The 27,047-nt window shown below is 31.9% G+C and overlaps 1 protein-coding gene across 1 annotated transcript; it reads left to right on the top strand.

Annotated features, from left to right (window-relative positions):
- The first annotated feature begins 15,032 nt into the window (after nucleotides 1-15,032).
- Nucleotides 15,033-24,323, top strand: LOC137920316 (apyrase-like). The gene is made up of 11 exons (XM_068763612.1): nucleotides 15,033-15,192; nucleotides 15,873-16,095; nucleotides 17,613-17,810; nucleotides 17,881-18,011; nucleotides 19,268-19,415; nucleotides 19,717-19,843; nucleotides 19,925-20,079; nucleotides 22,161-22,251; nucleotides 22,935-23,081; nucleotides 23,647-23,813; nucleotides 24,186-24,323. The coding sequence occupies exons 1-11, from the start codon at nucleotides 15,098-15,100 to the stop codon at nucleotides 24,321-24,323; spliced, it is 1,620 nt and encodes a 539-aa protein (XP_068619713.1). The 5' UTR covers nucleotides 15,033-15,097.
- Nucleotides 24,324-27,047: the final 2,724 nt, after the last annotated feature.

Here is a 27,047-nt window from a genome sequence, read left to right as displayed (position 1 = left end):
CTTTTTAGGCCTTTTCGTATAACGGCGAACTTAACACCGCTTATATTTTCTGCCAGTGAACCGTTTGAGCAGTGTAGAGATAAATTAACAAAGGCGTAGTGAAACTTGTTAATATTATAAAATACTCGAAATATAAAAAAAGTAGAATCATATTGAGAAGGAACAGAATTACATAAAAACATACATATATATATATATATATTTATACTTAAAAAAATTAAAGCGACTTTACCTTAGCAAAGTGGCTTCACGGGGCACTGTGGATTCTCGGAGTTACTTCAGGTTTAAGCTCAAGAAGAATCCCTCATGCTTCTGTGAACTGGGTGTGTACCAGACTGTGCTGCATCTGGTCATCGGCTGTCCCGCATGTCTTGTTATTTCAGTCCATAGACGCCTACCGCAAGGCGTAGACCTCTTCCAAAGGTCGCCAGAATGACCAGTCTTGCGCAACATTGCGGGCAAGAACACATATCCGATAGATCATTGAATCTAATTAAGAAAAACCAATATTTAACCACTTCTGCATATGCAGTGGTAGTCATGCAACAAAGTGCATCGCCCGCCAGCCCGCTGAAAAATGCGTATGCGGCAAACAATGCGAATTACACAACTGCCATCGTTAAATCACTCAACACGTGTTCCACCCCTCCACGGGGCATTTTCAGGAGTTATGTTACACCAATAAGTGCCAAATACAGAGTACATCTAATTGTCCATTAAATATTGAATCTGGTGTCAAGGCAATAAAACTTTACTGCTCTAAAATATAATTTGGTCTTTATATAGTGTTTTGAATTCGTTAAAAATATTTTGTCTTCTTCGTTTTAGCCTATAGATGCATACAGCAAGACATAAGCTTCTCCCAAAGACGGGAATATATTATAATCGCCACTCTTGGTTGGCGATCGGAGTATAATATTATGGTACGCAGAATACGCTGCTGCTTATCACTTGGAAACTTGTTTTAATAATAAACAAAGTTTGAATTATATGTAAGACAGTATTCCGGGAATCGAACATGCTACCTTCAATCGCGTCTCAATCCTGAACCACTATGTTACCATGGATATAATGTATTATACATTGAATGACAGCAAATGAGCGAGATAACTCCTTTTTAGGCTTTTACTTACATTTAATCATCCTGTATATATCTAACGGTTATTTTATCTATCTGCTATTTAAAAGGTAGCCTTTAAAGATTTCCTTTCAATAACCGATATGAAAATGTAAACACATGTTTGTGTTAAAGCGATTTTAAATACGATGAATTTATTTAAGAGGTCGTCCTTCAAAGGAAGCTTAGAGAGTAAGTGTCCCTCGTAATCCCGTTTTCTACTCCGTGGGCAGATTATCTTACGTAGGTTTATCTCGCTATCCCCCATATAACTTTTGTTTAAGCATATAATATAAATTTAGTACAGTAAGAAATGACCCAAAAGCATTTATTTAATAAAGAATTCTCTTATAATTCCTTAACCTGAAAGCAATTCAAGTTGCGCTATGAACAGGAGACGATTAGTCAGTCCGAACACGGAAAAACTTTGTTGGCAGCCCAGTATGGTGTACGCTGGTGGAATAAAATGTCTTCTATTGTGTAAAATTTTCAAGGCGCCATTCTAGATATACACGTATTTAGCTTTAAACGTGACATACGTATCATTTTATATAATTGATTAAATCAAATAAAATTACTTTAAAAAATCTGAAATCTGTTACAAGTATATCTTTAATATTATGTATAAGTTATAAATATATTTAATAAAATATTTTACTGGAGTTAATACATTTTTTATCTCTAGCATTCAGACGTATACGAATCTAGTAGTGTTCGTTGTCATTTCCTGTTTAACTATTTAGCACTGATAATGAAAAATAGTAAGATAAAGTAAATTACACTTGCCTTCTTAATTTGAAATTTAATGTTTATGTTCTTTTAGATTATTAATCTGTTGTCATTAATAAACAATAAGCTGGAAGCAGTTACTAGTTTACTAGTTTTAGTCCATAGACGCCCACTGCAAAACACAGGCCTCCCCCAAAAATATCTATAGAGGAATATACCGTAATCGCTACGCTTAGCAGGCGGGTTGGGGATAGCTGTATGGTATTATGGTATACAGACGGCGCTGCTGCCTATCCTCTGGAAACTTGTTTTATGAGCAGTGGCAATCCTATATAATTAATGCACAAAGTGAGGATTATTTATTATCTCGGAAATCGACCCCACTGTCACAGTCCTTTACCGCAGAGCTATCTCTGTTCACTGGTTTATTATGTCATAAATAAATTAATACACATCTGTTTATATTGTTTTACTATTAAATATTTTGAAGTTGATATTCTTTTTTGTGGGTGTTATGATTATTTATCATCAGACTTACCACTACTAAATAATTACTTCATGAGAACTGTATTTAACTTTGTTATATTTAACTAACTGTTATTCCTTAAAATTAATCGTTATAACAATCAATGTAAATATTATAAAGTTTTCAATTAGGTATTTAAGACATTTATATCTTCTATTCTTAGATATAAGACAGTCGAGTAACTATTTTGTGCCAAAAAAAAATGAGAATTAAATGGGCTTAGCATGCTAAAGTATTTTATATATTGGCAATGGAATGAAAATGAATGAAAGATAATGTGAGAGAAAAAGGAAGAACGAGTGAGAGAAATTGAGAAGGATGAAAGGAAATATCTACACTGCGCTTGCCAATTCTTGGTCCTCACTCCAGAACGCTAAGGTCCAAACGGCAATCCGTTTTATATTGCCGACTACCCACACAAACATACTATATATTGCCGATGTTTAAATATCATACATGAAAATAACTTCACTTATATTTGTATATGTAAACATAAAACAAAAGGTCGTAAAACTATAATAAAACGATATTAGTCAGTTGCAAAATTAAATGCCGCAATCGCGCCTAAATCGTTTAATTAATCCACAGCTTAACCACAAACATAGAATACTCTCTGTTTAATAACCTGGAGTGGGCTTTAATAGTTCCATAATATTATTTACTGGAAGAACCATATTTTTATTTTACTTGTTCATGTTTTATTTTTGCTCTGGTAGTACTGTCTGGTAGTAATGCCGTCAAAGCCGGCTAAGGGAAAAAATATTCACAGACGATGGTCACCAGCACCATTTTTGAAATACAAGGCGATTCACAACCTGCATATCAAGAGTGGCGATAAGCTCTTAAGTGTGGTAGAAAAAGGCCTATAGCCAACAGTGGAAGTTTTACGACCGAAATGTTTACGATTACTAATCCGTGTACACGTGTATAATGTCATTAAAAGGTATACGAGTAAACAGTTTTATTGTAATAGATAAAGAATTTGATTTATTTATACACTTCATTGCCCACGGGTTCAATTCCTGCCAATGTAGTTCCTTGAATTACAGGCTAGCCTTTAGTTTTATTTTTTATGAGAGCACTAAACTAAGTAATTGTAATACAATAATTGTGATTTAGTCAGCTATTATAGATTAATGGTTAAAAACTGACAAAAGGACGTTCGATTTTTAAAATCATCAGTCAAAGCTTCAGTGATTGTTAACTCTTAAGTTATATAAAATTACAATTATCATTCGACATGATGTCAGCTTATAAACTCCTACCTCAAGGATTAGGTCTTCGCTAAAGTTCGATGTGATATCCGGTCTTGAACTCCCTGGATCTAGCGACTCTCTTTAATCAAGACTAAGTTGACAATTAACTTAAAGTTGTGAGGAGAGCCTTCTCCGACCGTGTCTGGCTCCGTACCGGCTCGTGGTGAACCACTAGAGAATTTCCCAACAGCCTTCAGTTGCACGGGCGTTGTGCCCCGCCCACTGCCATTCCAACATTCCAACGAGCAATTCTTCAAGCTACATCTGTGACCTTGGTTATTCTGCGGATCTTTTCATTTACGTTATTTTTTTTAAAACATAAAAATATAATTTATTACGTAACCGTTTATTTAAGACATATGAATTAAGACATTGTTTCTTAATAAGTCCTCCAATTCCTTGTGTGCGTTGACGAATAAAGTAACCGACATTGCCTAGAGGATTGAGAAGTTTAAGTGGTAGGGCGGTCAGAACTGATGGCTGCAGGGGCCTGTATAATGACGTGGAGTTTAAATTTAAAATATTGTGTAACATAATAATATTATAGTAAAACTTCCTTTACTTGCAAGTATTAAATAAAAATATGGTTGAATATTTATTAATGTTATAACGAATATCCATATTGATAAAGCTATCTGACAAAGAGTTAAGTCGATTTTTGTTATCTGCCAGTGTTCGCCGCTGCATGGTCATTTGGAACGGCCCGTGGCAATTTGCGATATCGTCGCAGATAAATGAGGACGCTTCCATTCTGGGACTGAGCATTTGCTTAAATTCGTAAACGGCTCACGTTCGCAAACGAAATAGTTTATTTAATCCAGCGCATTTTGTTTTTCTTACGTTTGTATAATACGTAACGACTGCTCCGAGGAAACAAAGAACCGACCTCGTTGAAGACGAGTGAAAACGAAAATGCTTTTAGGAAACCGAAAAGTTTTATTCGAGTTTATATTTTCATGAACCTTTTTGTGTTATTTTTAACTTAATAGAGTTATGTTGCGTGTTACGTTAAATCACTTCGGCAAGGAGATATAAGTTATCTATAGTATTTACATATACTAAGCATCGAATAATATCAGTAACAAAGGGGAGATATTCGACTAGGGCCACTATCATCATTCGGTTTACATTTGACCTTTACTTTCGAGACCTCCCCACCATAGTGGAGAATGACCTCTTGTTGCCTTTTTTGAGAGAATGGTGCCAAAATTAGAAGTCATTCACAAGGCCGTCTTCTCCTAAAAATAATATAAGACCAAAATAAGTCGTCTTCAACTGATAACTAATTATTTTTATGATTTGCGAGAACTACCTTAGATATATCTTAAACAATAAACATGATCTGTTTCTTTAATCTAACTGTATATAATATAGGTTAAGTAAAGTTTATTTTGTAGAAATATATAATAATTGTTTAATATGTATGACAAGATTGTCATATAAGTATGTAAGAAAAGTGATAAAATATCAAATATGACGATGTACTTAATTTATTACCAGAAAGATAAGATTGTTATACCTTACTCTTGGCTCCGTATAATAATCATATTTTCTCTAGCCAACTGCATGTGTTCTTAAAACCCTTAAGAATCCATCTACAAGGTTATTTAAGTTATAATACAGGCCGGGAAGGAATATCTCTATCATTCTGGGTTCATTATTTAAAGGGATCTCTAAATCCTCGAAAAATGCTGTGTAACACACACTCAAATCAAGACCTGTCTCGCACGAAGGCTTATTTTAATAAAAAGAATATTGTGGCAACTTTCTCATTGACTCAATATTGAATGATTCCAAATTCAAAACGGAACGCGACGTTCCGCCACATAGGTATCTTCGATTTTATTATGGATCTATGTAACAAAAAGCTACGTATAATATTATACAAGCCAACAGTAACTGTCCTGGTTTCGTTACATGAAGCTAGAAGAAAATACCCCAGAATGTCATTACAGCGGAGCATAACATGATACTAATTTCTGCAAATAAAGACTTACTAATAATCGTTCAAATATTATTTGGGTTCTTTAATATTTATAAATGCTTTTATTCATAATTCAATTTAGGTTTCCAAAGACTGAAATCTTGTATTAGAAACATTTTACAATCAACAAAAGGCGGTAAAAGTTATTTATACAATGTATCCACTTTTTAAAAAAGTTCTTAGTGTTGTGAAATCAATTCTTGCTTAAGCGCTATCACATAAAAAATCTGAATCCATGCGGTTATAATATCTCAATGAAAGTGAGGTAGTATTCGACTGACATGAAAGCACTAAAAAAGTTAGTATGCTACGTAGATAACAATTCGAAAAAAAATTGTCAGAGGCCGAAAGTTTTGACAGTTACCCTGAGTAGGTTGTTTATTATTTGCCAAAGCCACTATAAATAAACTTTCATACGATGACAAATTTTCAGTTTTTATATAATAACCTAAGGGTATAGCGCCCACCGGCTTTTACTGTATGGATATTTCCCGCTAAGAATCCAGTAACAAAATGGGAACTGTAAAATAACATATATAGAGTTCCGTACATTTTTGATTTTAATTATGACGAAACACACTACTAGTCTTATTAATACTTGTTCCTATGATGTTAATAGATATGTTAACATTGCTGAATAAACGAACTATTATTGAACTAAATTTGATTGCAGAATGTTACAGAACCTAGCTGAGCTGTTATATTTATTGTTTAAAAGTAAAAAACTTTATTATTCTAGACATAGAGCTAATATTTAAGTATAATATATATGCTTTCGTTCCAATATCTTAAATATATGACAGGGACTCTTGTTTCAAATAATTTTCAGTACATTTTTTATTAACGTCCTTCTCTGTCATCCTTCACAAGTTGTTTTACTATATCTTATTTCGTTGAAAATGAAAAAAATGTAAATTTTCTTACATAGCATTTTCTTTCATTCAAAAGCCTTCCACACATCGCCTCTTTTCCTTCGCTGCTTAGTATCACAATTTTTAATATAGTCCTTGTTTTTATTATTATTGTTTCCTATTTTACAATACTTTTGTTACTCAACCTTACGTTCACTTTTTTGTTTATTTTTTAATTTACTTTTATTTTTACCTATTACTTTCTATGTTATTTTAAAAACTTGTGGAGGCTTTCTTTATTTTTCATTATGGAGGCCATTGTGGCACTTTCTATTCTTACCTCTAACTTCACTTCGTACTCCGATTTTTCCCTTGCGAACATGGAACAACATACATGCTACAGTTTACTTTAAATTACTGATGGGTTTGTATTATTTACTTTGATATCTAAGTATATACAGAATTTTATTAAACTACATATACTTACTTTATTGCAAATAAATTTGTGTATTTTTCTTACAAATCTCCATATTTTAGTCTGTTTCTGGATGATTTTTATTCTGAACTAAAGAAGACATTCAGTTAATCGGTGTATTATACTTTGCTTATTTCCGGATAACAGGTGTACGCCGGGCTGTCCTTACATTTACTGAAGAAAATGAAATGAGAATTTTATTAAAATTTTAATACAATTCTTGATTTAAGTCTATTTGTCAAAACAATATTCAAAATAAATTAATTTCTTGAGCAAAATCTGTTTTTTAAAAGAAACAACTTGTAATAAAAATATTATAAACATAGTTTAAGCATACCTGAAGACTTGATTAATTTTGCTTTCTCCCACAACCTTTAAAAGTAAATGCCGAAACCTAGAAGGATTTAATCATCATTTTAGCCATAGGAGGTTTCATGGCTGGATATATGCATCTCCAAGAAGTACGATTTAAAGCGGAGGATACTAAGTTTTCACGCGAAATACATGACTGAGGCATTTTCCTCCAGCTAACCTTTTATGTATTTAAATATCATTGAGGTAGGTGAAATATAAAACATATAATCAAATGATATAATCAGTTTAATTCTTATCCTTGATTAGTAGTCGTATTTTTATAAAAAAGAAATTAATACAATATTTCAGTGTGATCAATTTTTTTTTTCGAAAATTGAGATAAATAAAGTTTCGAACAATTAATACAGATTTTACAATCGATTAATACAGGCCAATGTGGTTAATCGACAACTCAAATTTTCAAATGCGAAACGCGTGTTAATTTTTAAATTGTTCTTTTCTTTTTTGATAAATTTCAAGAAATTAATATTGAAAAAGTTGTAATAAATTGCGTAGGTCGTTCTCGAGTTATAGAATGGTTAGGAGAAACCGAAATTGATTTTAATATCTATGTAAATTTTTAGAACCTGTTTTTATAATAACATATAATAATAATCTGTAATGTTTATACTGATTTCGAGTTAAACCGAAATAAACACGAATGTAATTACACGAACTGCGTATTTAAATAGAAACCCATACGGCAGCAATTTTTAAGTGAGCTGAAAATTAATTAAAAACTTTCTTCTTAAACTGAAAATTGTTTTAATATTTACAACATGATTCAACCATAGATAGAAAGTTCAGTTTTCAAGCGTAGTGTTTTTAACTTTTTTTCACTTATATAATCGTAGTACCTTTGTATGTAATAAATAAATCTTGATAAAATTTTGTAACGATTTATTCGTGTCAATTTCATTTTGAAATATTAATAGTGATCGTAACGTCAAGTACATCATGAGAAGAATCAAATTTGAACACTAATGCGTTTTCGTGCTACAAAACACTGTTTTTTTTTTCGTTCTATTTCAAATATCATTGATACTGTAATTAGAGGCATTTATTCCCAAGTACTTATTTTATCAACATTCTAGAAGGAAATAAAGTCACTTTCTTTAACAGGAGCAGAACGAATCGAAGATAATGATATCCTTAAACGAATGAAGGTAACCGATATAGCCCAGTGGACTGGCAAGATGAAGTGGTAATGTGTTGAATAATGCGCAAAATAAATGGTCACTCGGATATTAAGATTTCAGGGTGAAGATCTAACATAGAACGTCCACCTACAAGAGAGGCAGACACTTTGTTATGATGATCAATAGAATCTGGGCGTAGACAACTTTCAACCCGACTGTGTGACTTTTACAGGATTTTTTTTTACTGAAAATATAAATCTAAACTAAAATCGAAATAAGAATATTCTTTATTCAAATAGGCTACTACAAGCACTTTATAATCGTAAAATATAATATGTAGGCATTATTGTCCCTACAGGAAGCTACCACCAGATCGGAAGGCAGTTAAAACATCCTCAACAGTACTACCACAATGATAGATGAACAGAGCAAAAGGGTAAGAAAGTAGAAATGTAGCATGAAAGATAGATAATAGACCGAAAGAGAAAGTAAAACATGAAAGAAGAGAGAGAGAGCCCCCCAATAGCGGGGATCATTAAAAAAAAACAGTACTACCAGATAACGTTCAAAATTTTACGGTGCATGATTAATGAGAATAAAAATTATATACTTACTAGTTGGTTAGGATAACTTTGTGAATATTTTTAACCTTTCAAATTTGCAATAACGGACCCTGCTTAAAATTCTGATCTGCTCTCAACTTTGTAATGACCATTTGGATGTGAATAATAAACAAGGCGTCATAACAAAGTTCTGAAATGGCTACTAATAATAAATTTTGCAGATTTATGAATTATATACCACGTTGCGCATCTTTATTTTACCAGAGAAAGTTATATACATCTACCCAAGGTTTTAAAATACAAAATCTTGAACCGCATCGCTTTGCTCATGACCTTGAAACGAAAATTACACCTATTATTAACACAATTATTTCACTGGACACGCCATTATGATATGACCTGCACGCAAAGTCCACTGCTAGATATAGACGTCAGCTGAAGGTTAGCTTCTAGCATCTTTCCACTGTCTACGCGTACTTAACATAGATTTAAAACAGAACAGAATAAAAGAAATAAATAAAAACGTAGATTTTTTAAAATTGCTATATCGCCGCAGAGCTAGATCCAATATTCATCAATATAGTTTAAGTATAATATACCCTAAACTGCCTTCTCCTTCATGTCTCTTATCTCCATACAAAGGTTGTCTGGTAGAGATCGCCTTGAGCGATAACACCGCCTCTTGTACCATATGAATTGTTTCTTTTTTCTTCCTCTATTTATTGTGTATTGTGTACAAAATGAATAATTAATAAAGTAGCTGTAAATTTTAATTTATAGCTGAATTATTATTTATATTTTTAGCCTTAATTTTATGTGAATCTACACAATTTTTTAATATTTGAAACAATAAGTAATGCGTAGGTATTAGTAACATGATTATACTAATGAACATTTGGACGTTGATCGACAGCTCATATACGCTACTTGTTATTTGGGTTAACTTATCTGTAAAGTTTGCTATGAAAATGTATGTCGATTATTGATATCTATTTTTTATCTATAAAGAAAGAAACAGAAAACAATTTGATAATTATGTAAGTTTTTCGTACCCATTATTTACGAAGTATTATTTTTATACACTATCATTTCGATCATGTATTTATAAAATAATTTAATTTAATATTATATATTATAAATATTTATATTTTGTATAAATTCAAAAACTATATGCTTTCCGGAGTTCTCCAAGGACTCTTTATAGATAAATAGATGAAAGAAAGGTTAATGACAAGATCGAAGGTAAATAACCACGGGAAAGAAGTTCAATGCGAACAGATCAGCTCCTTAGCACTCTACACCATGAAGTTTACGATGCCATACAAGTAACCAACTCAACCGATGGGCGCAGAATCGTCAAAGAAGATGTGGTCCTTAGAGGGAATCACGTTTCTTAGCGAAAAGTATTACGAGACAAGAAGGAACAAATCTGAAACAATATAATTTTTAAAATCATTCCGTAGTTAAAATATTATTTAAAGCATATTAATAAATCGAATTTCGGTACTATCTACAATGAAATTAAATAAGAAAGTTTTGTATGTGCAATTAATAATATGCTTTAAATAATGCAATGATAATTTCTATTTTGCAGCAATGAGATTGAACTAATAGATCAATATGATTAAAAATTACTTGTTTATTATAGATTACATAAATAATGATTACCAGTTTTTCCGTGTTTAAAAAAATAATTTAGAGCACTTTCTTACTTATTCTTATCCCTTGCTAAATTATACTTTCTATATTTATTATTTTTGCAACTAGTGATTTTTGGATATGGTGTAGCATACATTAGTTGGCAGAAATGAGCTATACAACCAATCATTTTATATTAGCATCACCAATCTATAACCCAGATTCGATTCTCGTTGAAAATAGACTTTATAATTATCATGCAAGTAAAATTACTTCAATGTTTACTGTACAATGTTACGTATTATACATACCTACTCAAACCAACTAACAAAGAAACGAGAGATAACTATTCGAGGAAGTTCTCAAAGTTTATTATTAGTTTGAATGAGCCCTATTTCCAACGAACTAGATTTTGCAATTCGAGAAGAAAATTTCAATAGTTCTTTACATAAATTCGTATGACTTCATGGTTCAGTGAAAATATAACCGACGATCTTAAGACGTTATGAATATTTATGGGTTCACTCAACTAAAACATTTCAATTGCTAAACCTGAGTAAATATTTAGAATCATGTTAGATTGAAATATAATAGTTGAATGCAAGCAAATGTGTATGTAAGTAAATGAACTGAACTACCATTGGGTACGGTGGTAAAATTTTCTTTAATTATACATGAATGTGACAGCGGCCAGGATAACAGCGCAGAACTGAGGCTACTGAAATAATGATGATGGTATCGTCATCATCATTATCTTTTTAGTACATAGAAGCTCTCTGTAAGGTATATGTCTCCCCGTAGATAGTTATTCACTCTTCACTTAAACACTCCTAAGTTAATTATATTAGCTGAAAACAACTACATCAGTAAGTAGGTTGTTTCACTTCTTGATTGTTTGCACTATAAAAGTAGTAGCATAATGCTTAGTGCGGGTTGGTGGGATTTCAACATGGTACAATTGGGAATTCGTTTGTCTTCTGTTGCAAGGTAAAGGCTTCCCTGAAGGATATCTATGGCGTGCTATAACATAATTACCACGAATATGCTGCTGCCATCATCTAGAAACTTGATTGTCAGCAAAGGTACTACATAATTAACCCACAAAGTGTGCACTACATATAATTGTATCAGGGAAATCGAGTGTGACTTTTAGCTCTAGGTAAGGCACTAGTAATTAATAATTTTATTTATTATTAATTATCTGTTTATTTTATAGAATGAAGCAATGGATCATTCAGTAAAGTTTGCCCAATCATTGTATAAATACACAAAAATTTCGCTTGCACTGTGGCTGCAATATGGTGCATCGTTGCCAGCTGCAGTTTATTACACTGGTCGTCCCCTCTTGTTGTTTATGAACGGAACGTTGAGTGACATTTGTTTCATGCTCGCTGTGGGTTATGTTTGATGTAGCTGGCGGAGTAGCGGAGATTAAAAGTTAAAAGATGAACTGGACAATCGTCTAATAGTACTGGTAATATTGCTCCCAACATAAAAGGGGAGTAAAAAATATTAATAGAAAATTCTGAGCAGTGCGCCTATACATATTTCTAAATGCAAAACAATTATTTTAAAAAATGTTTTAATTAGTTTTTTTTAATAATTAGAAAATTTATGGCTTTCAGGATATACTTTCCATCCGAAGTGTCTTCTCTAGTGTAAAACGAAAAACTTGAACTGAAAGTAAAATGTGTCTCACCAAAACTCCTGTTTCGAACCTAGGACTTTCTTTAGGCCTCGCATCTGACGTCAAAGGAGACCGCACTAGATCAGGAAAAGGCACATCCTGCCCAAGGCCTTAGTCAATAAGACGACGCAATATACACCTGCTTATATCAATATTTTAGTAAAGATCATTATACACATTCAAAATAAATCTATGCTCATTACGAGTATTATAATTTAGATATCGAAAAGTTACTATTTCTGAATGCAAATAATTTAGTTACAATTAAAAGTGTACACATATAGCATAAATATACAGCAAAAATCCCTAATCCTTTTGTAATAAACGGACGCAGATTTTTTAATAAACTTCCGCAAAACATTATTGGACTACCGTGTATAAAATTCAAAACGCATATTAAGAGCTAATTGTTGAAAAAAGACTTATTATTCAATAAACGAATATTTAAATGATAAGAATCCTTGGAAGTGATGTCGCCTGATTATTTTGATTTGATTTTAGCTATATCTGATAGTGTATATGTATAAATCTGTATTGTAAAACTTTATTAAAATGTCTTGTTGTGGAGGTTCTTCCTGCTTCTTCTCTGTAACTGTAACACCCTGAAAAGCAGAGTGAAGTCAAAAATATGATAGGGAAAAAATAAACTAATAATAAGTTGACAAACAATAAGAGTTCTGTTAAAAGTTCCAAATTTGAATAGATGACTTTCATCTCATTTTTTATCTGTTTTCTTTGCTCCAAGCTCGCGGAAATGTATAGCTGAGACCATATTATCCACATTATATATTACATAAAACAAACAATTTTATCATGTGCCAAAGAGTGTATCTGTTTGTAAAAGTAGGTGTGTTGCGTATACGTGTGTGTATGTTACGAAAGTGACAGGGCGGAATAGGGAGGTGATGGTAATAAAAAACCATGAATGAAATGTATATTAAAATAAAACTAGACACTTTAATTAAAAAACGATTTCATTTTGAATACATTCTGAAAACAGTTTTAATACGAGTATATTGGTTAATAGTAAATTATTAAGGTTTTATTTTATTGGAAGTATTCGCTTTGGAAAATAGGTGTTATTAACATGCCGCTTTACAGAAATGTTAACTGTAATTACTTAAACAAAAAACCAGAATACTCCTATAACAGTTAAAGTATTTTAAAATGCTTAAAAAACTAAATTCTGGCATAGAAAAACTTCATGAAATAAAATCAGTATACTGTTGTTCTTTTGTCAACATTAGTCGTGAATTCTTTAAACTATACTGTAACGTCGTCTCTAGATTTTCAGTGAGTTCAATAATGTACCTTCTGCTCTATGTAATTAAATTCAAAATTACATAAACCATTATATAAGATGTAATTTTATAATATTAAAACTAAGCCAGTGCTTAAACGTTTATGTCAGGAGTTTAATTTTCTGCAGAAAAATTGTACGAAATAATTTCTCAGAAGTAAATTTTACAATGAAAACTTTAAAAGATTGTGTAAATTAATTTTGCCAAATGATTCTTTTCATTAATTGTCTCTATATATTTTTTAAAATGAGAATAGAACTGATGAGTACTCAGTTATTATTATATAATTAGGCATCCATTTTTTTGATTTAAATGTGTTTTCATTTTAATTTTAAAAACAAAGTTTAGCATTATCGCCTTTGAGCCGAGAAGGATAGACTATGTCGAAACTGCATCTACATTGATCCCCGCTAGCAACGTTGGCCCACGCAGCCCAGTGTTGGGCGGAGATAAATCTTCTTCAAGGAGAGGAGTACTGGAACTTGGCACTACTTAAGATCTTTATTTAAAAAAAATAGTTATTCTTTTATGGGTGACTATGTACAGTATTAGAATACACACCCACGTAATATCTCTAAAGCACCTACTAATATATTTCGAAAGTGTGCAAAAAATTTTAAAAAATATTTTTAGTGTGCCGGAATTTTTAAGTGAAAACAAAGCTTGGAAATGATTTTTGACTACTAAATAATAAGTAAAAAGTGTAGAGAAAGTGATCACAAAAATAACACCCATCTATGTTTATTGTGGGTTACTTAATCATCGTTAGATTTAAGTTGGAGTGGGAGGTTCAATCTGATTTTAGATTCTATCAAATTGTGCTCTACGCATATCTCGGCCTTTATGTCATAACGTACTCAATTGGTCACTGTGAATATTTTTTTGCAGATAGTCATCATCGCCATTATCATCACCGTTATCATCATCATCATATTAGCCAATAGACGTTCACTGCAAAGCATGGGTCTGCCTCAGAGATCGCTGTCATGAGCGACTTTCGACTTCCCATAACCTTAATTATGTCATCGGTCTATTTCTACATGTGATTTTCTTGTTTTCTCACTGACAATTTATATATATATATATATATATATATATATATATATATATATATATATATATATATAAATATATATTTGCATATGTATACATACATATAGACATATATATATATATATACATATATATAAGTTGTATTAAGATATTGCCACCGTTTTTAATATGTATGATAATTAATATCTGTACACAAACATGTAACGTCATGCTTCTTACGATAAGCGCGATAAAGATTTTTAACAACATATTAATTGTTGATTATTTGTAGTGTGAAATATCGGTTATCTTACATAAATAGAATTAAATATTTCACAAAAAATATTAAATATATGTATACGTTGCAGCTGAGTAAACTATTTTATGTGTAAATACACTTAACATTTACATACCCTACTTATAAAATATATAAAGTGTGTTTAAAATGAAAATAATATTTTTAATGATCGTATTTTTGTGTGTGAGTGCGGAAAATAAATTCAGTTTAAATATTTTGCATTATAATGACTTTCACGCAAGGTATGTATATATAATATAAAGCAATATTAACTATATTTCTTTTGGCAATAGCGTAATAAATACTAAGCTATTAATTCAAAAACAACGTAATGATTTCATTAAGGTAAAAATTAGACCATTAGATCAACACCTGCGTTAAAAATAGAATTCTAGTATGCTATGCCTACAGTTCAAAACCATCATAAAGATGCAATTTCAGTAAATACTGTGAAATTATTTTTACGCAACCTTTTGAAATTGATATAAAAAGATTCCGTAAAAGCAATACGTACAACCGACATATTTAAACAACTATACAGCAGACCAGACCCTTTTGAACTAAGAAATAGCTAAAGTTTAAATGAGAGAGACGAAAATGAATGAATAAATATTGATAATATTTATTTTCTTAAAAGTGCGTACAAAAATGTGTGAGGCTTGGGATTTAGTATTTAGTGTATTTTAAATTCCATTGATTTATTAATTGTTAGGTTTATAATACCAAAAAATAAATTGTATTATAAAGATTCTAAAAAGAATTCCGGAAAAAAGGTCAAGTGGAAAAAACAATGAAATAAATTAAGCGCTCGCTTTTGTTGCCGGTGTGTGCACCTGTTTGTGTTTGAGTATCACGGGTTTTATGAAAAAGAGATTACCCTTTCAAAGGATTGTATGTTAAATTGTTTCATTTTTACTTTAAGATTCGTAGAGACAAGCCCGTCGGGTTCCATTTGTAATCCATCCGTCGCGCCATGCATCGGAGGCTTTGCACGTCTTGCCACTGTCGTGAGGCAGGCAATTAAAAGAGAACCGGATTCCTTACTGCTCAATGGCGGAGATAGCTTCCAGGGCACAATCTGGTATAACTTGCTACGGTGGAATGTGACCCAGGATTTCATGAATATGCTGCCACACGATGCTCATGTAATCAAAATTTTCTTTTATCTTTTAATATCTGTTTGAATTAGTATTTACTGGTCCGAAATTTGAATATTTTGACTTGGGATTGTATCTCGCGGATTCAATTTCAGCTATACAGTGCTATATATAATTCACACTCGATGCATTAATTATACAGGATTACCACTGCTCACTAACATGTTTACAGGAGATTAGCAGCAGCGTTCTGTGCGTACGATAATACAAAACTGCGATTGCCAACCCGCCTGCTGATATATCCCCCCCTTTTTTATGGCCCCCGCTATTGGGAGCCTCTCGTACCCCCTATCTTGTGTGGGACAGGGACTCGTTTTTTATTTAATTTTTTCACAGATATTTTTATTTTTTTTTCTTCTTTCATACATCATATTATCTTTCTTTCGTTTCATTCTTTCTATAATTCTACTGTCTTTCCCTTTCGCTCTGTATCGCCTTTCATTCATTCCTCATTACTTTTTACATTTTCTTATATTCTGTTATTATTCTATATCACCTTTTTTAATTTTATCGCTTTATTTTGTGTTATCTTAGTTAATCTTATTTGTTTACAATTTTACGAGCTTTTATTTTTATTTATTACCTTGCTAATCTCTCCCTTAGATATCTTTGGGGGAGGCATATGGCTTGTAGTGGCCCTCTCTGGACTAAAACGACTGACCTAATTTAAGGTGCTAAAGCCGCTATGCCTAGACCATCATCGTATTCGTCATCGTCATCTGCAGGATGTCCTTTGTTAGACATAAACTTCCCCATAGATTACCAATGGGACCGAAAGCAGTATTTATCCAGCATTTTTATACGAACGTAACAATGCTATCTGTTCACCTGCACTATGCTTTCCGGTCAGTGGTAAGAAAGGGACTAATATATAGCTACTTCCGCTATGCAGCAGTAGTCGTGCAATAAAGTGCACCGCCCGCCAGCCCGCTGATAAATGCGCGTGCGACAAACAATGCGAAACACAACTACTGCCGTTAATTCACTAAACATAACTAATAGATTCAAGCGTTACCTTGCGGAAGTCCATCCTAAGTAAGAAAGGACTAATAAATAGCTATTTCCGCTATGCATCAGTGGTGTCCACTTCAGAATCTTAAGGCGGCAACGACCATCTATCCTCTTAAATCGTAAATAAAAAATGTTTTTATGTAACAAAAATAAATGTTATCCTTGTAATTTTCACTAGTCTGTCTATATTTGTAAATCATTTATACATTTCTTAGTACAGAGGATTAAGCTAGCTATTAATGAATACTTATGATATTTCAGAAATAATAAAAGAATTTCTTTATTACAATTTCAATTAAGGGATGCCTACTGCTGAACATAGAACCGTTTAGAATAAACAATAACACGACACCCAACGTATTTTGAAAACCTTAACAAGGTTGTCTGTCTACCTTCTCCGTCTTTGTATATGTGAATATACGAGTATAATTAGTACAAAAATATATTTTTTTAAAACATACTTTAACATTTATCAATTTACTTTTTTTGAACAGGTTCTTGGAAATCATGAGTTTGACAACGGCATCGAAGGTGTTGTGCCTTATTTAAAACATTTACAATCTAAAGTGGTAACAGCTAATATCATCGATGACTTGGAGCCTTCAATACAGGGCTTGTATTATCCAAGTATAATTGTGAAACGAAATAATCGAAGAATTGGTATAATAGGCGTCATCCTTTCTTCGACTAACGTAAATATATTTACTTCATATATGTTAATACAACTGTATCTCTGATTTTTTTAAAAAGATACTTTTTTAGGAGTTGGCATCTACTGGAAATTTAAAATTTACTGACGAAATAGAAGCAGTTAAATTGGAAGCTCAGAAATTACATGAAGATGGCGTTAACATAATAATTGTCTTATCACATTGCGGCTTAGACACTGATAGGTGAGCAACTAATTATTGATTTTATTACTATTATACATTTCATAAAATAACTAAAACTAGGCCAATTAATACTAATATTGTAGCAGTTTTAATCTATGGCTTTCAAACTTGAGCATTGATACACAACTGCACAAAAAGACTAGAGAAAATCAGACAAGATGAAACTGCTTACTTTTAATTATAAAATATAAGTGCAGGGAACGCAAAAGATTAAGTCTCAACGGGATGAACATACTATATAAGGAAGAGGAAAGTGAAAGTGGTAAAAAGTAAATACTTTTTGATACTTAATAGAAAATCAAAGAAAGAGAGAAAGACCTTGAAAACAGTGAGACTATAATATTAGATAAGTCTGTAATGTTTTATTTATTCAAACACTTTTAACATAATGCATATGCCGTTAACTTAATGCCGTAGGTATTTTCTACCATTTAAATGTTTAGGCAGGTCAGAGATAGATTAATCAAGGTAGGAGAAATAAGTAAATATAATCAAAGAGTAAAAAAAGGAATAGCAAGAAAAAATAACAAAGATAAAAATTACCTAATATAACTGAGACTAAATACAATGAAATATAAATATAATTTAATCCGTATATTAACATTTCTACATATAATGTATGTTCTGCATATACATATATGTGTGTGTAAATATATTTATATATATGTATATATTTGATATTTATGATCTCTCCTCTCAAGCAACAGCTTTCGAACCTCCGTTTTGAACGCGATTCCTGAAAATCCTAATATAGAGGGCTACCGCTTTCCAGAAAAAAAAAAATGCATTGTGAAGGTGGATATTACGTCAGTATTATAAAAGAGACATTAAAGTAAACGATCGCTCGATAAGCGTAGTGTTTTTTGTGTGTACTGGCTACGAACTGGAATTGAGGTGATAAATGGGAAGAAAAAGTGGGTGAATTACGAGGCACAGGGTATAAAAATAGACGAGACTGAAGAAGAATATACGAAGGGTTTTACCAACTGGCAAACGTACTAATGGGTAATAGGAAAAGATTAAAAGTGCTAGAATTATTGAAGGTCAACATAATAATAATATAAACCATTTTGAAAATAGACCATCATTTTAAAACATATTTATCAATTTTGGATCTAATATTAGAAATTTAGTACGTGGAAATGATGCAGCAAAATCGTATATATATATATATATATATATATATATATATATATATATATATATATATATATATATATATATATATATATATATATATATATATATCATTGCAGAGAAATAGCTCTGCACGGAGGTCCACATATAGATATTGTCGTGGGAGGTCATAGTCATAGTCTATTGTACAACTCAGACGTGCCTGCAAACGCTACCTTCCAACCACAAGGACCATACCCTGTTGTAGTTCAACAAGAGTCTAGACAGGTAAGCTCTAGATACCATTTTTACTTAATTTTCTTTACAAAACGGTCGCTAGAGCCTCAAAGTTCTGAAATAGAGGCGACGGACGAGAAAACGCAGAGTAAAAAGTCCTTTCGCAAGGTGGACTAGGTGTGGGAACTAGGTCGTCTAGTTAAGAACCTCAGAAGACGCCGGATACAGGCCACTAGGAACGGGTCTTGTTGGAACTCTCTGTAATACAGGCTGTATAAGTCAGTGAAAATAATAAAACCAAAATTTATACCAAAAACCATTTCAATGAAAATGTGTATATGTAATTTTTTAGGTTTTAGTTGTACAAGCGGCGGCGCACACGCAGTATTTAGGAGAAATAAAACTCTTCTTCGACGACAACGGAAATCTTCTAGATTGGGAAGGCCATCCTCATTACATAGGAAACGAAATTGAACAAGGTAATTTTTGAAAATTGCTGTTTCGAAACATATTTACTTTTAAATTAGATTGATATTTAATTTATTTTTCTGAACATATAGCTCCAGATGTGATAGCAAAAATAAATGAATATCTACCTGAAATTACGGAATTGGCGACGAGGAAAATTGGAACTTCCGTTGTCCATTTATCGTCAAGATGCGCTTGTAATGAGTGTAATTTGGGCAACTTTATATGCGACGCGTATTTAGATGCCGTAAGTTATTTTATCATTATTTACGATATTGTTGTAGTATTATTTTAAATTTATGTCTTGATCATTTACTATGTATAATATCCGACGGCCTTATTGTTTCTGATTAATATGTGTCCGCATATAACAGGTGGCGCAAAAGTAATGTTATAATGTTAATATGCCCTTATTTTTACAAATTGCACTCAATATCACCGTGCTTTAACATTTATCATGTAGATATACTGAGATTTTTTAATAAGAAGTATATTTAAATATCTTAGGCATTTCCACATTAAAACTTTATTTTTGCACCACCTGCTATTACCAATTTACAACGGAAATGAACTCATACAAAGTACAAAAACAAAGCTTATTCAATCTATTTTAATATTCTTAAGATACATTTAAAAAGTTTCACGATAATATACCAAAAATTTAAAGATAAATAAAGGGCGGTCTTATCACACAGGGTAATCTCTTACAGACAACCATAGTATGGAATAAGTAGAAGAATAAATAAATAATGAGTAGGTAACGTATACTAAACATACATATTATACAAATATTCGTACATAAACATACATAAACATTCGCAAACATACATACCAATGTATATGACACATATATTTATATTAAATAAGATAAAATAAATATTATAAATGTAATAAAATAATAAATAAAAATATTTAACTGATTTGGATCGCACTTTATAAATCTTAGACTCGATTTAATTGAGCTCGCAAATGTATACGCTTTTACAATAGCATCCTAGATAACTTTCAAAAACTTTTATTACTAGATTCAAACAAAATTCAACGAATGTTTATTTACAAGAATGATTATTTCTTAGAAAATAACATATCTGGGGATTTAGGACTCCACCTCCAAGCCATTGCATTGCACTTTTTTATGTTAATAGATAGTCCTCGTCTGTTTTTTCTCAAATCTAAGGTATCTCATTATCCGAGGAATTAGTAGGCTCGACTTGTTAATAAGAGATATATGATGTTCGTGATAAATAACACTTTTACGCTTATAACCTAAAATAATTTATTTAACCGTGGTTGTTTCTCAAGACTATTTGTTCCCTTTGGATCTCTCTCTCTCTCTCTCTCTCCCTCTCTCTCTCTCTCTCATATAAGCAGCCACAGATCTCGTTTCCTTTAAGAGAATGGTCCGTGAGCACTTTCTACGTAGTCTTCGTGATTGATATTAAAAATGGAATGTGTATCACCATATCCTTGTAAGTGTGCACACACGGTTACATTGCATATACTACCTACTTTAAAACCATATTATCTTTATACAAATATGTATGTATCTAAGTATATTTATTATTTACCTGTATATATTTGTCAATATGTACTTTACAGTTTTCCTCTAGTTTACTGGAAGGAAATACCACATTTTTTAACTTTAAAATGAATAAATGATCAACCGTGTTTTGAACAAAGTATTTTGATTTGAATTCTAGCGATACGCGGTACGTTATTAATTCAATTATTAGTTGCTCGGATTGCAGTGTCAAAAGCATTTCAGTTATGTCCACTGAAATTAAGGCTTGTTTCAAATAGGTGATCATAACTAGACGTGATGTAAGTTAGGAAGTAACTTTTATATAGTGAAAAAATATTTTTCATTTAAATATTGTTAGTAACAAATATCTTCTCTCTCTACAAATAATTCATTAAGGACTCGCAAGGATCTAATAACTCTTGTAGCGATCAAGCTCCGTATTTTTGCCCGTTACGACCACAATACTTCCTATTTTAAACCATCTTTGCGCATTTGAATAGAAATTCGAACACAGCTTTGAATTCGCATGTCGACACGATACGCGGTTAGTAGGTAGAGGTGAATTAGCTCCCGAGCACGTATCAATTCCTTCTTTGAGGCGTGGTCCCCAATATATGCTATTAGCATATGATAATTTATATTTTTAACCCTAACGCAATGGTAGCAATCATGTCATTAACGTCATCCGAATTGAAATCGTCAAAAATGATTTAAGACAAAAATTATACAAGCTATAGTCAGTAAGATAAAGAAGAAAAGGGTTATTTCTTAACTTTAATTAAAAATAAAATAAGTATTTTTTTCAGGCGATACCAATGGCACAAGGAAATAATTGGAGTTATGCACATTTTTGCGCCATGAATCAAGGTAGTATACGGGTTGATATACCGCAAGGAGGTAAGCTATTTACATACAATCAAACCTCTCTTTTGATTAAAATAATATTTATTATTTCCGTAAAATCCTGTATTGTAGGTCGCTACTTAGTTAAAAGGAGAATTGAATAATTTATCAATAATATTTTTGGACTAAGAACATTCGTAGCTATTATCGTTTTCTAAACAATTTAATCATAACCATACCATTATAGCAGTCTTAAGGAGAATTAGAACTAAATTTAAAATAGGTCAAAAATTTATTAGAACAATTTGTATATTATTAAAACTTACGTCTTTAATATATTTCTAAATATAAAATCTATAAAAGGGTAAATATATAGCTCATTTATTATCTAATGGCAGGAACAATGTATCAAAAATCAATGGTTTCAGATACAATCACTGATGTAATAATAATATAGAAATAAAAAGAGTTTTAAAATTATATAGTATTCATCCTTTCTGGCTTTGAACTGATAGAAGATAACTTCTTAGTCACATACTGATGGATAAAATAAATTTAACAAATGTATTTTAGAGTGATCCCTTTTACAGAATGATTGTAAATAGGTGTAAATGTATTGCACTTTTTTGACCAATTGTCATTAAATTTTACTTTCTTGTACACACTATATTTACGTACAAATACTGTACCTACAGTGACAGATGGTACAATAATTAAAATACTTTAAATGATTTCAGTATTGACATTCGAGTCAGTTCTTTTATCGACTCCATTTGAAAACAACATCGAAGTATTTGAATTAAGGGGTGATCATATATTAGAAATGTTGGAATTCTCTGTGGCTAACATACCTTTCCCGGGTGCTAGGATGTTGCAGATATCAGGTATATATTAAAAATTTGAGTTGACTAATGTAACAACTAGATTTATATATGTGTGTATATATATATATATATATATATATACATATATATATATATATATATACATATATATACATACATATATATACATACATATATATATATATATATGTGTGTGTGTGTGTGTGTGTGTGTAAATATGTGACTTCGGTCATATCAAATTAAAAGTCGTAGAAATAAGGGTACTGGTCAATTTCATAGAAAAATTATATCATCTACTATTCAATACTTTTCTAAATCGACTTACAGTCGGTGAACCTAAGAGTATGTCTATTTCCAATTTATCCGCTCAGTCGAACAAGCCTGTATTGAGTTCGATAGTTATTTCTACCAAAGAATTCAGGTTCTTGCAAATTCCTAAGAAGATTATATTTTGTCATACTTTCATATATGATCGAAATACAATTTACTACATTTCATATTAGTTTGCTGTTTTCTTTTCATTGATATTGGTTCTTTATCAATATTTCTTATTCGATATTCAATAGAAATATCTCATCAAAGAATAATTCTAATATTTAAACAGGTATTCATCCGATATTCGACGGATCGCGACAAGTGAACGACAGAGTTCTGAACGTAACAGTTCGTTGCATCGACTGCCCTGTACCCAGATACGAACCACTGCAACTAGATAAATACTATAAGGTTGTTGCACCTGACTTCATTGGGAATGGCGGAGATGGTTTCTTTGTAAGTGTTAATGTAGTTGTTTTTATATACGCTAAACTTAATGGAAAGGGAATATTCCTTACAAAGAGTTAAACTTTTGGTTCGCATTGTCAATATTAAAAAACGATTTTTGTCTTGTCTCGAAGAGAAGCGTGGTATTGCAATGGGGATATTAGATAGTGATATTACATAGCACACAAACCAAATGTCCGGCGAAACTTCAAGATTCTTTTATCCACAAGGTGGAAAGGCCTTGTTAAAGACACTGGATGTAAGCCGCTTTGAACCGGCCCTATCGGAAATCTATATGGAAACCCCATGTTTACCCAACATTAGTCGTATTGCAGGTTCTAATAGTTATTTTCTAAATATTATAATTGTTTCTCATTTTAGATGATCGCAGAGAATAGAAGAAACGTGGAAGTCATAGGCGTTGACTACGACATACTCATGCGGTACATTGAGAAAGTTAGTCCCGTCTTCATGGACGTTGATGGAAGGATTAAAATCGATCACCCGTGTTCTGTTTAATATATTTTAATTTATATAATAAAATGATGAAATTTAATTGTAATGTGTATTTATTTTATACTTCAAATGTACATTGTTATAATGGAATATTTACATAAATACTATGGTCCGCTTGTGAACGAATTTGTAATGTTGTAAGATATATCTTAAAAAATACCACATTGTAGACCTACAATTAATAACAATTAATATTATTATTCTAATAATAACGATGATGATAAAATTAAAACCTAGAAGCATAATTAAAATAAAGTAACCTATAAGTTTTTAATTTGTCTTTGTATGAAATTTCACTAAAAATGTATTTAAAACCAATTATTACATAAATAATAACGTAATGTATTAAAAGATTAAATATGATTGCTAGAAAGACATAAAAAATGTCTTAGCCGCGCGGTTTTTTTTTCAGATTTCTAAGTAAAAACTTCTAGTGCATAGTAAGTCTAGTGCTTATATTTTATCAAGATTTTTTGGTCCTGCCTTACATTACTCCCCAGATGGTATATGCATATTCTATGGGTGCGTGTAAGCAGGGCGCAAAGGACGCTTAGTTTAAAACCTAGAGGGCCTCTAGGAAGTCCTGACTCTTAACACTACAATCTATTATTTCATTTGATTGAGCTGTCGCTTAACTCTTAGATTGTTTAGACCAGTAATTCCCAAAGTAGTTTATATCGACCCCTAGGGGTCTATGACAACCTGCAAGGAGTCTACGTCCGCGAAAAAAAATTTGGGGATCCATGACATGAACATGGGGGTCCACGATAGCGGATCTCAACACATACACTGATAGTACCTATTTACTTGCATCATAGTAACTTATAATATCAAAACATTAACATTATTTATAAAAGTACCTATAAAGTAAAAATTTTGTTATATATGTTTATAAAATTGTGAAAGTTGTAGGATGTTGGTATTCGCTTTGTGGTCGCAATACATTTTGAACTTGTAAAAACCTAATAAATGTATAAATTAACATGTGTTTTTACTTTAAATTTTTAACATTAAACTTCACTACAGTTAGAATTTTACAGGAAATCAATATCAGGTAAGTAGAGGGTCTGCCCAACCCGGAAAAACATGGCAAGGGGTCTACGACACAAAAAAGTTTGGTCTCTGGTTTAGACTGATGCTCCATAAAGTGGCTAGGCTGAAATGCCCCAACTACGGGACCTGAGCTCAGGTTGTTATTCGTCGAAAATGCTCGTTTGTTATTCCGACTCTAGGGCATTCTAGAGGGCCAAACCTTGACTGTGTCGGTTACTATTATCTGGGAACCTTACTACCACTTCGGAAAGCGTTAGCGCTGGGAGAAAAAGTGACGGAAGCCTTCTAGGACTTCGGAAAGCGTTACCGCTAGGAGAAAAAGTGACGGAGGCCTTCTAGAACTTCGGAAAGCGTTAGCGCTGGGAGAAAAAGTGACGGAGGGCTTCTAGAACTTCGGAAAGCGTTAGCGCTGGGAGAAAAAGTGACGGAGGCCTTCTAGAACTTCGGAAGGCGTTAGCGCTGGGAGAAAAAGTGACGGAAGCCTTCTAGAACTTCGGAAAGCATTAGCGCTGGGAGAAAAAGTGACGGGGGCCTTCTAGAACTTCGGAAAGCGTTAGCGCTGGGAGAAAAAGTGACGGAAGCCTTCTAGAACTTCGGAAAGCGTTACCGCTAGGAGAAAAAGTGACGGAGGCCTTCTAGAATAATCAGTGGTTGGTAACCTCTGTGATACGCAAACCGACATCGGGCCAATTGGTTATAGAACGTCTTTGCTATACCTGGCTGGTTACGATATAATTAAACTAAAGACAATTTATGTCTTTATGTTAACAAAAACGTATTGCTACTCATCACATTTTGTATATTTTTGTATAAAGTGTAAACTAATAAAAAAAATTATAAATAAAATTTTAAAAATGCTTTCTCGAAAGACAATACTATCATTGATAATATCAAATCGATGTTAGATGATTTGTCCTGCTACAAAACAAAGTAAGTAACAAAAGTAACAAACAAAAATAGCATACATTTTTCTGAAAAAAATTGAAAAGTAATTTCTCGGAATAACAAACATTGAATGATCCTGCGTATGCCGGATCCATCGCGGTGTAAGAAGAGGGGTCTGGTACGATGCTCGAGATAGACGACTCGCGTAGCAGGCAGACATTGTCGTTTATCTTTTCAGACTAGACTCCTAACCAAATTAATATTTTCCTACCAATGCTACATAGATAGAATTCCAAAAATTATCTGATATTCGCTCTTTAAAGACTTCAAAGATATAACGCTAAACAGATTTACTATGTATTTATTCATAGCTATCTTGCTTTAAGGTTTTTTTTTTCAGAAGATCATCATGTCCACTGCTGAACACAGCCCACTCTCCACTAATATGTTTTCAATAAATTTCAACGAGGCCTATATCCAGCTTCTTCCAACTTAGACAAGGTCCCTCTACCTTGAATAATAATAAATAATGAATTATATGTTTTATTAGTAACACATTTTCAATATTGTTGAAAATAGAAATAAGTACGTTCTAGAATACTTAAAGGTAATATCTTCAGGAGTTCTATACTATTTTTCTGCTTATCGTAAATGTCCAATCATTAACTGCTTCCTGGATATAATAAGGTCTTTGTCCTTAGTTAAAAAAGTCTCAAATATTTCATTATAATATATAACGAAAAATATTTTCTCTATTATTATATGGTACAGCACATACTGTTTAGGAGA

Source organism: Battus philenor, unplaced genomic scaffold (genome assembly GCF_028537555.1).
Source record: "Battus philenor isolate CCGP_79_NKW_IND1 unplaced genomic scaffold, ilBatPhil1.0.hap1 SCAF_18, whole genome shotgun sequence".
NCBI classification, from domain to species: Eukaryota; Metazoa; Arthropoda; class Insecta; order Lepidoptera; family Papilionidae; genus Battus; species Battus philenor.
Note: the sequence above shows the minus strand (reverse complement) of the source record. Positions and strands in the feature narration are given on the sequence as shown.